Source organism: Schistocerca nitens, chromosome 3 (genome assembly GCF_023898315.1).
Source record: "Schistocerca nitens isolate TAMUIC-IGC-003100 chromosome 3, iqSchNite1.1, whole genome shotgun sequence".
NCBI lineage: Eukaryota > Metazoa > Arthropoda > Insecta > Orthoptera > Acrididae > Schistocerca > Schistocerca nitens.
Genome location: NC_064616.1, coordinates 467,242,496 through 467,260,373, shown reverse-complemented (window position 1 = coordinate 467,260,373; position 17,878 = coordinate 467,242,496). Strand labels below are relative to the sequence as shown.

General features: G+C 36.7%; 1 protein-coding gene across 1 annotated transcript in view; it reads left to right on the top strand.

Annotated features, from left to right (window-relative positions):
* The window catches only part of LOC126248393 (adenosine 3'-phospho 5'-phosphosulfate transporter 1), a 101,444-nt gene that overhangs the window by 33,782 nt on the left and 49,784 nt on the right, over nucleotides 1–17,878 (top strand). The window contains exons 5-6 of the mRNA XM_049949343.1: nucleotides 8,313–8,460; nucleotides 16,776–16,990. Coding sequence (XP_049805300.1) covers nucleotides 8,313–8,460; nucleotides 16,776–16,990 — 363 coding nt within the window. The remainder of the gene's footprint in view (nucleotides 1–8,312; nucleotides 8,461–16,775; nucleotides 16,991–17,878) is intronic.

Genomic DNA, 17,878 nt, shown 5'->3' with positions numbered 1-17,878 from the left:
TTCAATTAATAACCACTGTCTGATTCCTGTCTAGTTCTAAATAACCTTTTGCTACTTGTATTTTACCCTTGCTATGATCAGAATTTCAAAGAGTGTATTCCAGTCAACATTGTCAAAAGCTTTCTCTGAGTCTACAAATTCTATGACCATAGGTTTGTCATTCTTATAAGTCTTAGAATCAGCATTGCCTTGCGTGTTCCTACAGTCAACTGGAAATCAGACTGAGCTTCCCAGAGTTTGTCTCTACCAATTTTTCCATTCTTCTGTAAATAATATAAGTCAATATTTTTAAGCTGATAGTTCGGTAATATTCACACCTGTCAGCAACTGCTTTCTTTAGAACTGGAACTATTACATTCTTCTTGAAGTCTGAGGGCCTTCCCAGTATCATCTCTTTCGAACCAAGTGTAATATTTTTTGTTGGATGGCTCTCCGAAGGATATCAGCACTCCTGAGGGAATGTTGTCTACTGCAGGACTCTTGTTTTGACTTAGGTCTTTCAGTGCATAATATTACCTTCATTTTCATTTTCCTTGTATAGCCCCTCTATATACTCATGTCAGCTGTCTCTTCTTTGCTACATCCTGCTTTTCCAGCTGAGCATTTGATATTCATACAGCTGCTACTCTTTTCTACAGAGGCCTCATTTATAGCTGATACAGCTTTCATCTGGTTATGCATACTTCTGTAGTGTTGCATTTGTCCTGTAGCCCACGGGTGGGCAATTGTTTTGACTCAGGGGCCACACTGTGGAAGTGGAGTTTAGCAGAGGGCCACTCTTTCTAAAATGATTTCATTCATTAGTTAACATTTAACTTCAGGAAAGGTATAAATTTTACCATAAATCAACAAATATAAATAAAATAGTGGCTGTTTTAACCCTTTCACTCTGGTGCTGTGATTGTTGCATCGTGCACTGTGGACGAGCGCCAGGCCGTGCCCGCTGTACGGCGCATTTTTCGCACTGCCCACGGCACTAGTCTGTTCTGCTTTCACATTCGCAGTGTTATCACAATTATTGGACTTCGTACTATATATTTATTCGGGAAAGTATTAATACAAATTACACATGTTTTTGATATTGTGTGTTGCGTCAGTGCACAAATCCAAGTCGGGGGATGTCAGTGGAACAGCTGGAGTAGCACATTTACCTGATGAAGAAGCAGCTGCAATAGGTGTTTCGTGTTCATAGTCAGATTCGATGATGATTTGCTTTCATCTTCAGTCACTACCCAGTATGAGAGAAAAAACTTCCTCCACAGTATATTGCTTATCTGCCATGTCACTTCTAGTGGAAACTAATTGAGGTTAACAAAATGTCATTTCAGATTAGAAACAAAGCGGGAAATGAGCATTGCAACTCATGTGAAACCAACACTTTGAAACTGACTGCAACTGCCATCTAGTGACTCTGTTCTTAACTACAGACTTTGAACAAAGCCGCTAGATGGTGCATAGGTCAAATTTCCACACAAGTCGAGCCTAGTGAAGTGGAGAAACATGATGTGAGGTGGAGCAGTCCACCAACCGGGCAGCATGGGCTGCACGTGACGTTTGCAGTAGTCCACAGGCTGAGCAGCACATTTGCTCCTGACTTCTATAGAAGTTCACCGTAGCGAAAGGGTTAATCAGTTTATTTATCATGCAAATGTAATATCATCTATAGCTGCAAGCAGATTTAATCTTAGAAACAATTTAATGAGGCAAATGTATCCTATTACTGTTTTCTACATTTTATTTTATTTTTAAATCATCAGTGAGATTGCTTGTTGAGATCCCCATCACAGCTTGCGAGTTACTGTCTGTCAAAGACCACCTGGGAGCCTTCATTTACTCTTCTTCTTGTTGTTCTTTAAGCAAGAAAAACTTGCTTCACAAGTATATGTGAATCTAGATGTAGGAAACATCTTTCCAGCAAATTTCTTCATACATAGAATTTTTTTAGTATAATATTAAAAGTCACATAATGCCACAGCATTAAATATGTCTTTCACAGTGTGATCTGACTGCATGCCAATAATTAAATTGAAAATGCCTTTATAATAACTCACATAAGCTACTATTCCAAGTGTTAACTTTGTTTGTGTGATTAGTTTCTACAGTGCACATGTGTATTGACATGGCCGTCCAAGTGGAAGTCCTCGGTTGCACATAAGAAGGAAATCTGGTTCAAGGGTGATCTTGCTGATTGTCTTGGCAGGTCACGCAGAAACCCTTAGTGGGCTGCACATGGCCTACATGCCACCAGTTGCCCTCACCTGCTCTAGTCATTTCTGCTTACTCATTTGAACTTTGTCAGTCCTATTTTTTAGACATTTGTATTACTTTTCGCGTACTTCATTAGCTGCATTTTTATATTAATCCTTTTGTCAATAAAATTAAATATCTCATATGATATTCAAGGATTTCTACTTCACCTTGACTTTTTACCTGTTGTACCCTCTGCTGCCTTCACTATTGCATCTCTCAATCATTTTCCATTGAATTCCTTTCCCCTATTCTGGTCAATTGTTGCCTAGTGGTCTCTTTGAAACTCTCAACAACCTCTGGTTCTTGTTTGCTTATCCAGGTTCCATCTACTTAATTTTCTACCTTTTTGTAATTTAATCAGTTTTAATCTACAGTTCATAACCAATAAACTATGGCCCGAGTCCACATATGCCTCTGTGAATGTCATACATTTTGAAATCTGGTTCTGGAATTGCTTTAAACACTTATCTTCCCTCCTTTCTTTCAAATCTCTGTCTTACCATTATATAATTGATCTGAAACCTTCCAGTGTCTCCAGAGTCTGCAGTGTCTATTCAGTTAATAATGTGCACCCTAGAGAGGATACAATGTTTGGTTAAAATATATATTTTCACAGCTTGTGTGTAATATGGACATAGTGGTTCAATAATATTGAGATCATTATTGTGCTAGAAAGAGGTGGTGAAGAATTTTATCATGTTCTTCAAACCACAATTGAAAAGCTGCAAGTGTTACATGCAAATGCAGCATCTTCGTTCAAGAACAGTATTTGTACAATTTTATATACATTTTCCTTTATATGTTTCCTCATAACTGCCAATAATTAATTGCTTAAAAGTAAAGTTTAGATCAATAGAATACTGTAATATTTTGGCCACATTGTTAGCAACCAGTATCCATGCATTTTAGTGGCAGTTAAGTAGTCCAATTCATAAGTATCCAGATTTATTTCCCTGTGCACAGTAATTTATCCTTAGATCATTGGATTTTAGTAAAATATTTAAAAAATAACGGTATCTAGCTTTAGTAGAACCAGTCTTTTTTCCCCATTAAACTCTGCTGTCAAAGTTTTTGAGGCAATATTCTCAAGTGTACAAGGAAAAAAATATCCTCCAGTCTGGCTACTGTACGCAGCCTGTATATCAGATAACATTGCAGAAGCTCCTGGTAACACTTGTCGACAGTCTGGTTTCAGTGTGACATTGTTCCCCGTTTTACATAAGACACTTAAAACCACTTGCATACCAGTGATTTAAATAAACTGTGTATGATACAACACTGTATATAAAACCAGTATGATATAAAAATACTGTTGCAGTGAATGGTCATTCAAAACTACCAACTTGATGAAAAACCTTTCCAGTAATAAACGGTCTTTATTGTTTCATCAGTTCCCCATAGCTGATACTGCAAGGGAATAAAAATAGAATTTATCATCTCATTGACAATGAGGCCCTAAGAGACAGAGCACAAGTTAAGTTGGAGGAGGATTGAGGTGGATAGACATTATCCATGGCCTGCTTAAGGTATTTGCCTGAAGTGATTTAGTGAAACAATGGAGAATCCAAATCATGATGGCTGGACAGGTATTTCAGTCAGTCTCCTGTCAGATAAAATGCCAGTGTTCCTCTGTGATCATTAATAATAATAATAATAATAATAATAATAATAATAATAATAATAAGAACAATAATAATAACTCAATCAATTACTAAAGATAACAGAAGTATTCAGCAATGATATAAATATGGCTTTTGGAACAGACAAATGTAAGAAAAATAGCATCGTCAAGGGAAAACACACTAAACAAGAAGATTACATATTGGATAACCACAGTGACTGCATAGAAGCGATGGAAAAAACAGATGCCTATAAATATCTAGGATACAGACAAAAAATAGGAATAGATAATACAAATATTAAATAAGAACTAAAAGAAAAATATAGACAAAGACTAACAAAAATACTGAAAACAGAATTGACAGCAAGAAACAAGACAAAAGCTATAAATACTTATGCTATACCAATATTGACCTATTCATTTGGAGTAGTGAAATGGAGTAACACAGAACTAGAAGCACTCAATACACTTACACGATCACAATGCCACAAATATAGAATACATCACATACATTCAGCAACAGAAAGATTCACATTAAGCAGAAAGGAAGGAGGAAGGGGATTTATCGACATAAAAAACCTACATTATGGACAGGTAGACAATTTAAGAAAATTCTCTCTAGAACGAGCAGAAACTAGCAAAACACACAAAGCAATCACTCATATAAATACATCGGCTACACCATTGCAATTTCATAACCACTTCTACAACCCTTTAGATCACATAACATCAACAGATACGAAGAAAGTAAATTGGAAAAAGAAAACACTATAATGGCAAGCACCCGTATCGTCTAACACAGCCACACATCGATCAAGACGCATCCAACACATGGCTAAGAAAAGGCTATATATACAGTGAGACGGAAGGATTCATGATTGCAATACAGGATCAAACAATAAACACCAGATATTACAGCAAGCATATTATTAAAGATCCCAATACCACAACAGGTAAATGCAGACTTTGCAAACAACAAATAGAAACAGTAGATCACATCACAAGCGGATGTACAATACTAGCAAATACAGAATACCCCAGAAGACATGACAATGTAGCAAAAATAATACATCAACAGCTTGCCTTACAACATAAACTTATAAAACAACACGTTCCCACATACAAGTATGCACCACAAAATGTACTGGAGAACGATGAATACAAATTATACTGGAACAGAACCATTATAACAGATAAAACAACACCACATAACAAACCTGACATCATACTCACCAATAAAAAGAAGAAATTAACACAACTAATCGAAATATCCATACCCAATACAACAAATATACAAAAGAAAACATGAGAAAAAATTGAAAAATACATCCAACTGGCTGAGGAAGTCAAGGACATGTGGCATCAGGATAAAGTTGACATTATACCAATTATACTATCAACTACAGGAGTCATACCACACAATATCCACCAGTACATCAATGCAATACAGCTACATCCAAACTTATATATACAACTACAGAAATCCGTAATTATTGATACATGTTCAATTACCCGAAAGTTCCTAAATGCAATATAACATATACCGTACAGTTAAAAGGAAGTCACGCTTGATCAAGGTCTGCGTCACTTTTCATTTTTGACCAGACATAACGTCTGAGAAAAGAAAGAAAGAAATAATAATAATAATAATAAGAAGAAGACAACTTGAAAACAACTTCATCTTTTTTAGTACAGGGCCATTGCCTTCCACCTGCAGTTTTGATTGCTGTATCATTTATTACATAAACTGGTGAACCCACACATCATCCACAGTAATGAAATGGCTTACAAAAATACACTGATTCTTTCTAAATATCCCATTTTATTCTCATGTATACTTTTGGTCAGCATTCAACAAAGGCCTCATAGTGAATTCTTCATATAAAATGTTCCATATAGTTTCTCCTGATATGCTTATTGCATCAGCTGTTATACAGCAAGGTTGGCCAGACTGTGCCCTCACACAAGTGCCATAGTGCTCAGCCTGGCTGCTTATTTCCTCCACCACGATGGCTCGCTGTCTGGTGTGTGTGTGTGTGTGTGTGTGTGTGTGTGTGTGTGTGTGTGTGTGTGTGTGTGTGTGTGGAGGGGGGGGGGGGTGGAGGGAGGTAGAAGAGCCCACTGTGGACACACCACATTTAGATAGCAATGCAGTCACACTGCGTACAGTTTGATTTTATATTTCACATTTCTCAACAACATAGATCACAAATGAAACACATTTTCAGTGGTATTTAATTATTTTTGGCATGCTGAAGACATATAATTTTTATTTGGCACAAACTGTCAGCATATGGACAGACGCAGACAATTTCACAGATTTTTATGCACTCATCTTGCCACAGAATCGTGACTTATTTAGTTTCAGAGTCATAAAAAGCCTCTCACACACATATGTGGCTCAAATATTTTATCATGATGCAACTTCTTTCAGAAGACATGGAAACTCTTCCCAAGGAAAACAACATAGAACTTCTGGACAGTTTTAATGTAAAAGAATTTGTCTTTTAAACAGTGATTACTTTGCAGATCAGTCAGTTCCATCCGCACATGTACAGGGACACTTTCTACTGAAATGGCAAATGGTTTCAAGAAAAGATGAAACATTGGCAGTGCCATCAAAATGTTTAAAAAATTATTGTCATAATTATTTCAAGGCCACACTCATTTCTTCAAACCTCATGTTATCTTTGACACCAGTGAACTTGCAGAAACGTGTGGTATTTTCTGACAGAATTTGGCCCTTCCACATTGTGAGTTTCTTTTTAACTGCATCCTTATCAAACCAGAAGTAAATGGTTTCTCATCTTGTACTACATTACTGTGGACAGTGTTCAGCCAAGCCCTCTTAAAATATGAGGTCTGCAATAAATATCGGACATTCTAATTTTCATCCCTGCTCTCTTTTTTCCTTCGTAAATTCAATAGTAGTGGATTTTAAATCAAATAATCATTCCAGGCATGTCCCTTGCATTAACCAATGTTCTTTGCAGTCATATTTAAAATCTCCGTACTCTTTATTTAATTCCATCAAAAGCTGTTGCAATAGACAGTGGAGTAATGTATGCAACTTCATAAAATTTTCTATTAATACCACCAATTGCATCACATGCTCCATGGCTTGCAAATTTAGCACAAATTGTTGCTTGATGTACAGAATAATGAATTTCATCTGTCACTCATTGTAATTTTTTACTCTGTCCTCGTCTTTCTATTGCATAATAGACGTTGAGTGAGCATTCATATCTTTTCTCCTGTCATTACCATTTATTTTAAAGGCTTGTGATGGTAGATTGCTAGACTCCCTCTTTTTGTGCAAACAGCTACTTGACCTGTGAACTTCTTTTATACTATGAACAAATAGAGAAGGGTAAACAGTGCTAACACCGTGATTATGCCAAACTACAGAAAGTCGTGCTGACCTAAAAATGGCTCACCGCAATGCTAAACGAAAAGTTGTGCTGTACCAAGTACTTCCAAGAGGTATGGAGCAAAGCTGAGATGTGGACCGCACATTGTGCTCACGTGCCATTTGGCACGCTGTGGCTAATTCTGTCACACAGTTTTAATCACTGACTGTCCAATTCCAGTTTGTGCACTTTCTCAAGAGTTTTTGTCGTAGTTGTGGTTTTTGAATTTCCTCCATAGATCATCTTCAAGGGAAGTATGGGCAAGTTGAATTTAGTTGTGAATTTCTTAATCATTGAAGATGATTGACCAGGATCCTAACAAATCCTCACCAACTTCGTGGTGACACTTGAGTTATTGTGCAACATATACCAGCATAAGAAAAACCAAATTCAATGATTTCAGATGTGGTGCATGGTTTGAACACTGGACCTGTGTTTTGGAAGAGCTGAGTTTAAATCCTCATCCAGGTATCCAGATTGTTTTCATTAGTACTCTTAATTGATTAAGGCAAATGCTGGGATGGTACGTTTGGAAAGCCTGCAGCTGGTTACTTCCCTGTCCTTGCCTATTTGATCTTATTCTTGGTGTCTAATATTGATAGTGTCATCAATGTGATGTTAAAGACTAACGTTCCTCCCTTTCATTGATTTCAACACCATCTTCATGCGAGGCTAATAACATCTTCATTTCACAGTCATATCTTCACAAAGACAAATTAAGATCAAAGTTTGTGATTTAATTCTTCACAGAATTACTCAGATCCTTGTGTGTGTGTGTGTGTGTGTGTGTGTGTGTGTGTGTGTGTGTGTGTGTGTGAGGGTGATCCAACCAGTCTCAGTTCCCAAGTTCCGACTGAGACTGAAATGGGAGAAGAACTTAACATATGGTACAATAATAATCACTGTCTGCCATTCACTTTGATTTGCAGATTGTACATATAATGTAGAAATGTTCTGTTTTGATTACTCCATTTTGACTGTTAAGATTTCTTTTATGGTTCTATAAAAAGTTATTTTCATATTTCTTATAGGTACTGGCCAAAGCTTCCAAAATCATTCCAGTTATGATAATGGGAAAGATTGTTTCCCGTGCAAAATATGAATATTATGAGTATGTCACAGCATTCTTGATATCACTAGGCATGACTTTCTTCCTATTAGGAAGTTCAGATGATAAAGGTATATGTTTCATCATTCTTAGTTTATATTTAACATGCTGATTTTTAGAAATACAGTTAAAAGTTAGTTGTTTTTGATGATTTTTTTATTTTTGATGATTGGTGGTAGTTTTCCTGAATTTGCGTTTTGTAGCACCAGCTTTTGTTTATATTTTTTTGTCTTAAAAATTGCATTTACTGGGATGAACAGGTTTTGTGATAATTCCCTTCAGATTTTTGGCTGACGTAAATGAAAGAAAAGAGACTCTTAGTGCTCCCATTTTATTTCCAGTTTTTGTTCGACGTGTAGCTAACCAGTTTTCATTCCTGTGAATTCACTGTCCTACTCCCTCTCCAACTGCTCATCACATTTTTTACCCATTCTTTTCTTGAGAGAGTTGGAGCAGGGTGGGTAGAAGTTACTTGAAAAGACTTTATTATGGGAACTCCAAAAATTGTTTATCACTTGAACTTTGAGTGTTAAATTTGTTTAATGACTGTACCATATAATGCTACAATATACTGAAACCAGCGAAGCAAACAAAATTATGGTCTTGCGCTTTTATCCCATGACTACAATATCATTGAGTCACAATTGGAATCAGTCAACTCATTCAAATGCTTGTGTGTAAAAATTTGTAGGGATACAAAATGGAACAATCACATAGCTTCAGATATAGGTAAAGCAGCATGCAAACTTTGGTTCAGTGGTAGGATACTGGGGAAAAGTACAAAGGAAATTTCTTACAGCACACTTGTGTGACACATTCTAGAATATTGCTCAAGTATATGGGACCCATACCATTATGAACCTATGAAAATACTATTTCCCCCTACATATCAGTCCAATAAGGACAGCAAACACAAGATTGGACTAATTATAGTGTACACAGAGGCATTTAAGCAATCATTCTTCCTGCACTCCGTATGCTAGTGGAACAGAAAGGAAGGAGCCCTAATAAGTGGTACAATGGGAAGTATCTTCTGCTTATGTGTGGGACATGTGGCTACTCCTGATTGGGAGCACATCATTCAGCAAAGGGATGGGTGAGTATAACTTTCCTGAAATACGTATTCATAATGAATCTGAAGCCTGTGTTTTAGGATTCACATTTAGGGGCTTGTCTTCCACAACATTTAAGAAATGATCTCCTCTTGTAATATCTCATCCGACAACTGAATTCTGTGGAGATAAAAATCCAAAGAATTATCATTGGAATTAGCATACATCCAAATGAAAGGTTACTAAAATCTTCCTTGAGTAATTGTCACTGTTTGAATGTGAGTCCACAGTCGCGAAATTACACTTTATTGTATTTTCCACTTGACTTACTGTCTTACTAATAACTGACTGTGTCATATGATGCCTTTTTTCCTCTTACTACAGTAATAATGAATGGTTAGGTGTACTCCAAGCTGACAGACATGGTATTACTCTCGGTATGTAAGACATGGTATTAGCCTCGGTATGTACCAGGATACCTCAGCTGGTCCCCCAACTGGTTTGACCAGCTAGTGCTGATCCAGCCTGTGTTACAGCTCCGTCTTAACAGTTTTATCCATATACCCTGAAAGTTTGTCATTGTGTGTGAGAGAATTTTAAAATTTACCATATTTTCCCGAGTATAAGACAACTTCCTTTTTTCCAAGAAGCTTCTTGAGAAAAATTTATTTTTAACATATTCTGACTAATCAAAATTACAAACTGTTTTATTGACATAAACTATCTGCCTAAGAAGTTGACATAATACCTATCCTAAATTTAAGCCATTTATTGATTTCTACATTTTGACAATACAAGGAGAAATAAAATAAATGAAAAGGGATGGTTTACATTAATTTGCAGGCCATTTTTAATAATAATAATAATAATAATAATCATCATCATCCTTAAAACAGAGCTGGGAAGTTTATTTCTTCATTGTCACAAGTATTGGCTATTTCTTCTGAATGTGTTGTGATTTCTGAGGTTGTGCTTACCATGGGTAAGCTGGTTTCATCTGAGTACATATTGGATTTCATTTCTATACTGGTGTGAGAAAGTTACAGTGTCTCTTGTTTGCAAATATATCATCTGTTCGGTACTCTCTCATAAAATCAGCAGCTAACTCCTCACCTCTCTTGTTGTATCTTATGTCACAGTTGGCATTGACAGCACTGCAGCATGAAACATATAAGTATGCTACTGGCCCCCATGGAGACTTTCAATACCTCTTGCTGAAACAAATACTCTTGTTGAGCATTTGTCCAGTTCTAAAGCCAGTTCCACTCTGACTACAAATGGATTCAAGTAAACTGCGGTGTAAAGATGACAGATGTTCCTAAGAAGCCAAAGATGCAATATAGATTCTCATGGTTGGCCAACATGACGTAATTTGCCGCCCACTCTTTACTCCGTTTCCTGCACTCAAGTTCTCAGCCAAGTTGGTCTCACTGTTGTCCCTACAAGCCTTTCATAGTGCTGTACTTGAGCAACTGTGAAACATGAACTGCAATATCTTCCAGGGTGCAAATCGTATATAACACTGCAACTAATATATAAATAAAAGATCACAATCACACTCCCTCCAGTCACAAAACTTGTGCTCATCCCACCATTCACTGATGTCTGTTGGTACCATCTCCAATACGGGTCTTGCCACTGTCATTTATTTTTGTGACAACAATTACAGTCAGTTTAATAAGATTAATTTTTTTGTTAGACATTTCATTCTTGATAAATTTTCATTCTTGTTTAAACTGAATGTTAGCATCATGTTCTAAAGCTGGCGACATTTTTACCTGGTATTCTAATTTGTGAACAGTGACCAAATTTCTCATTTGCAACCCTTGTTATAAATCATTACAATCTCTCACAACCAAATAAAATACTGATCTAGGCTCAGAATCATGTAATGTTTTTTTAAGGTCAACATTTTCGCTTTTGAATGTTACCTTTACTTCAACAGCAGCATAATGTTTGTACATGGTGTCTGTACATGTATGAGAACTTTTATTGCAAACATGTTCAAATACAGTAAGAATTTGTAAGATGATAGAATGTGGTACTATTTCCTCCCATCTTTCATAAAATTGTCAAATTTTAAGTGGAGCTATTGATTGTTGTAGTGGCTTGTTCATAGTTTCTCGCATATCCCTTGCACAAGCACAACATGAGTCAGATTTCACAACCGAGCGAGGTGGCGCAGTGGTTAGACACTGGACTCGCATTCGGGAGGACGACGGTTCAATACCGCGTCTGTCCATCCTGATTTAGGTTTTCTGTGATTTCCCTAAATCGCTCCAGGCAAATGTCGGGATGGTTCCTTTCAAAGGGCACGGCCAACTTCCTTCCCCATCCTTCCCTAATCTGAATAGACCGATTACCTCGCTGTCTGGTCTCCTTCCCCAAACAACCCAACCCAACCCTCAGATTTCACGTGATTGATTTAGCAACATCAATAATGTGTCAAGTGCTTCAGGGCATTGGGAAATATTGAGGTTGTTTAAAGGTGAGTATCATTTGCGCAGCCCTGCCCTTCCAAATAGATCTTCATGTGACCTCAATAGCCAAAGCTTCATCTGTAAATGTAAGACAACCCCTATATGCATTGTTAAACAAAGTAAAAATGTTAACCTCAGCAGCAATAGTTTAATCTGCAAACATAGGATGACACTGTCTCTTTCAAGTGACAAACTGGGGGGATAAAATCTAGTCTTATAATCACGTAGATATGGTACCTGTATCTTTCCATCAGCCAGAGAAATGCCAAACCACTAAATGAACAAACATACCAAATTTCACACAGGCGGAAACACAAAAAGAACATTATTATTATTATCATCATCAGCAGCAGCAGTAGCAGCAGTATCATTATTGTTCCTTTAATGGAATGTCTGTAATCTCCAACTTAGTTTTACTCTGCTCTTATCTTGTGTGTATATTTTCTTCTTTTATGTAACATTGTATTTTAGTGGAAACACATTTTTGCAGATGTCTCCACATTTTGATACATTTTTTCACCAGGTCTTTTCACTTTGTCTGTAGTTTCTGTTTTGTTTATAGAAAACCTTTCACATGCTTGAGCTTATTCAGCAGTGTATTTCAAAAGCTATTCTCACAAGAGTAATTCAGTCCCTCACTCTTCAATCTTTTACATTCACTGCTTACAATAATAGCAATGTACTAACTCCACATTGAACTTCTATGAACTTCTCTTCCATATTACATTAGATCCCCATCTGGCACTCAGTTCAGTAGGAAGTTTCATGTCAGTGCATGCCCCACTGCAGAGTGAAAATTCATTGTGGAAATGATGCCCCAGGTTGTAGCTATGCCATGTGTCCACAATATTCTTTTTTTCCTGGAATGTTAGTCCTGCAAGCTACCCAGGAGAACTTCTGTGAAGTTTTGAAGGTAGGAGATGAGGTACTGGCGGAAGTAAAGTTATGAGGATGAGGTGTGAGTGATGCTCAGGTTACTTAGTCAGTAGAGCACTTGCCTGTGAAAGGCAAAGGTCCCAGGTTTGAGTCATGGTCCAGCACACCGTTTTAATCTGCCAGGAAGTTTCATATCAGTGCACACACTACTGCAGAGAGAAAATTCATTCTGGAAACATGAGATCAGTTACAGATATTTTTTTCTGTTTTCAGAAAATTTGCATCTGTCCTGTAAATCATCAGACAAAGTGGCACAATAGTTAAGAATTGTATTCAGGAAGAGCACTGTTCAAATCCCCCTCTAGCCACCCCAAGATAGATTTTTCTGTTGCCACTTCAACAAAATAGGGCTGTTGTTGAAAGAAGCCAATTTGAGCTAGTGCTCAATCTCTGATGAATTCAACGGTACATTGATTTTTCTCTGTTTCTTGTAACTGTCTTGAGAATAATGTGAATGTCCATTTTCTTCGCCCACTTACAAGTTATCATCATCTTGAACTGCCTCTGCTCTCTGCATTTTTTATGCAGACCATTACCCTTACTCCCACTTCTCTAATCATACTTCTGTTAAAATATGGAATTGCAATATAACATTGTCCTTTAAAATTACCCAGGCCATTTTAATATGTTTGTTAAAAATTCATGTAACAGCAATCTTGAAGTATCGTATGTATTTTTCTCTTTATATGGCTGACTGCAGCCAACACACAGAGAGATTATTGCAACTGATTACAAAAAGTCAAAAATGTATTCAAATCATTGAGTAAGTCAGTGGTGCCATTGAATCTCCATTTATTTAGGTCACAGTGTTATCAAGTGACGCACAAAAATTTTCACTTAGCAAATTCACATGAAACATGTGAACAGTAATTACCAGCTTCAATACCCATTTTTTATTGAAAATGTCAAACTCTTACCAATCTATTCATGTGCAAAATTTTACAGATAGAAGGTTATTCAGAAGTAATCTTCATTCAGAAAAGAAGGTGTAAAGTTATGTTGATGTGGGCTTGATTTTTTATTATGTAATACTTTTTGAGTTGCCATTTATTATCTGTTGATTAAATCTTGTCCTATTTGATCAGAACTAATCTGCTATATCTATCTTAACATATATAAATTCATGTCCCTGACCTGGTTCTGTCTGCATGTTCAAGCTAATTTCAGGAACTACTGTAAGGATTTTGATACAGTGTTCATTAATAGATAAACTGATTCTGCAACTACTGGGTGGTGCAGTAGCTTGCAGCTGCCATCATTTTGCATGAGAGACCACTCCAAATGCAAATTAAATATGGAACAGCTAACATTCATACCTTCTGAGAACTTTCCTTGCATGCATGTTTTAAATTGTTTAATTTATATGAAAGTGATGATACATTGTTCTCTGAATTCTGATCATAACTTGTGCAGTGGCCCATAAATAAAATTACCACCACGTCAGACAAGTCATCCAGCTGTAGGTACTTAATGCCACCCCAGTGAAGCTGGAGCGGCTTGATAAAGACTCTCCAGTATAATTTTACCCATCTTCATGGCCCATTCTTAGCAGTCTCTTACTCGAAACTTTCATAAGTCTATATAAGCTTTCTTATCTGTCAAATGCTCCTCCACATGATCCATTGTTGGTAGTATAGTGCTTTGGATTGTTGGCCTTTCTCATGTCCTTTGTGCTAACTTTTCTCATATTGCCACTATCTCTCTCTCCCATTCTCTTTGTTTATTCTACTTTCATACATATTTTGTCATAGAGGTGGACCATCTAAAATAAATATCTTGACACAATGGTACTGAATACATTTGTCCTTGTTCTATATCATTTCACTCAGCTCTTCTTTTCTCATAATCAGTAGATTTCATCTAGCAGTAAATAAATGTCTAAAATACCTCTATGTTGAACCATAACCAATTCCTCTATTAAAACAAAGAAGGAAGGAAGATTTAGTGTCAAGGTCATTAGACATACTACAGTCTCAGAATGGGGAGGAATTTGGCCTCGCCCTTTTCAGTGGAACCATGCCAGCATTCGTCTTTATCATTTTAGAGAAACTACAGTAAATCTATATCTGGATTGCGGGATGGATTTGTACTCCCATCCTCTCAAAAATGAGGCCAGGACCTTAACCATTGTGCTATTTTGTTTGACATCTTTTCTGACTGGTAAAGGCAACTGTAAAATCAAAATTTCAATTAATTCTTCATTTGTTACCAGGTCCTACAAATAGGAATTTTTCCTCAATTTCATTTTTTATATTCCATTAATAAGCAGTTGATAGGTTAATGTTGTACTGAATTTAATGTAGTTGACTTCGCTACCCATTGTTTTGTTGACAACCAGTACTGCTGTTGAAAAAATGTGTCTACTTTTTGATAATTTTTATAGTATTATTATGCAGCCTTGATGCCCAAGAATTTGCTTTTTTCTGCAGGTATCCACCAACCAAGCCACTTTTAATTTTTTTTTTTGGTCCATAAACTCAAGAATGCACTGCAGAACTGTTTTATGAATGCTACAGAGTGATATTACACAGTTGCTTGAACTACTGAAACTTTTGTGCACTAAGATAACTTGTAGCTGCATTCTCAGTTGACAAAATAATGTGTCCCTGTTTGTATTCATCAATAATGACTTGCATTTCTTTTAATGAACCCTTCCACACATCTTACATTCTATGGATGCTGCTCCGCCATTGCTCTTACCGCAGATATCTTTCCTGTTAATGTGTCTCCTACAGCCTTGCACTTCTTTTTCATGGCATTTTCAAAAGACTTTTACATATATTTATTCTGTTTAATGTCCTGTTCTCGCTCTATGGTTCCAAGATTTCTCCATAAAAGTGTATTACTTCTGAGACGACAGTCATATGCCACCTTCTGAAGACTTTGGTTTTGTTCCTCCAATTGTCAAGTTAAGGTTACAATGCCCTCATCAGTCTTCCCTGAAGTCCTTGCTAATTCATTCTGGACCGACTTTATTTTGAACCTCTTCCTGTTGATACTGCAATTATTCCAGCTCATTACTTATATCATTTTTCAGTTTTATGGCTTCAGTTCTTCTTGATGCAGTGTTCAGTGCTGAATCTGAAAACCTTGAGTTGCCAGTACACAATTCTTTCCCTGAAAAAGTGAGATAGTAGGCACTCTTCCAATCAGATAGATGTTTATACACAGATGTGGTAGACATATATCAGCATGTAGTATGTGAAACATTTAACCTTATCATGAAATGACTCCATTAGGTACGCCTAGAGACTGTAAAGGAACATTATTGTAACTCAACTTTGAGTGGGGCATAACCCCAAAAATCTGTAACTTCCTATTTTGATAATTAGACCCCTCATGTGTAGTGCTTGTGACATTGTATTTTAATAAGGAGTGTCAGATATACAGGGAAAAGAACAACTTTGATTCCCCAGTCATTTTAAATGAAGGTAAGGTAAGTGTTTGATTTCTCCTTATATTATCGAAAGAGAAAAAGAAAAAGGGGGGGGGGGGACTTAGTACTACATCCCTTTTCATTTATTGATCACATAGGGACTTAATACTACATCCCTTTTCATTTATTGATCACATATGAAGCTCTGTTGGAGTTTCATTGTACAGTCATTGGTGCTTGTACTTTTTTCTTCTTTCTGTATTTAGTGTAGAAACTGCTATTAAATATTTCATTTGTGTAGTATATTTAACACTCTGTAAAGCCTCTCCTAAGAGTGATACTGTATTTAGTGTAAAGAGCATATAATGATGGGAAGGGCTGAAAAGTTAGAGGATATAGTAGTAGTAGTAGTAGTAATAATAATAATAATAATAATAATAATAGCAACAACAATAATAGCTCCATAACTTTTTGTCACTGACGTTTTGTGTAAGTTATTTCTTATGTATACTACCAACAATGTGTTGTTCTTTTCTGTGCAGGTACAACAGTTACTACATTTTCTGGAATTATACTGTTAGCTTCATATATGATCTTTGATAGCTTTACGTCAAACTGGCAAGGCTCTTTATTTGCTCAATATAATATGAGTTCAGTACAGATGATGTGTGGTGTAAATCTCTTCTCCTGCATCTTCACTGGTGTATCACTTTTTCAGCAGGGTGGATTTATCAGATCTGTCAATTTTATGGCACAGGTGAGGAACATTTAATGTATGATATTCTGTTTAATAATTAACATGAACACTGCTAGCCACTGAACTTTCAGCATCCTAAGAGCAGCATGCAGTAATTGTCAAAATGGCATAAAGTGCACTAACACAATTGGATGTGCAAATGATTATCATTTCAATGGAACTGGACAAAGTAGATAAGAGTAAACGCATCTGTATTCTGTATATAAGAAAAAAGACTTCACAAAATGTTTCTCATGCTGAAGTTGTCCGCAACTCGTGGTCTAGTGGCTAGCATTGCTACCTCTGGATCACGGGGTCCCAGGTTCGATTCCTGGCTGGGTTGGGGATTTTTCTCTGCCCAGGGACTGGGTGTTTGTGTTATCCTCATCATTTCATCGTCATCATCATTCATGACAGTGACTAGATTGGACTGTGTAAAAAAAATGGGACTCTGTAAAAAATTGGGACTGATGACCGTGCAGCTGAGCATTCCACAAAACAATCATCATCATCATCATGCTGAAGTTGCGGCTAAATGTTGAGGAAGATGGTGCTATGCGTCACGTAAGAAGGAGACACAGTTACTAGTTCACATCGCAATTTGACAACAACACACTCATGACCTATCAAGACAACAGTTTATGACTATACAATATTGCTGCTCGTGTGTTTTGGTATCCCGTGGCCATAAGGTGAATATGGATCATTGTTTTGAGGAGGATTATACTTGGTGCCATTTGGGATCTCAATGGCACCAGATGACTATCATCTGTGAGGACACACATGTTGTATGATTGGCCGTGCAGGATCATACAGGTACGTCATGTACCTTGAGTCAGGAAATGGTTTTGGTTGCAGAAAGACAAGCTCTCACACAGGTAGTGTAACAGTGTCTGGAACACCATGGAC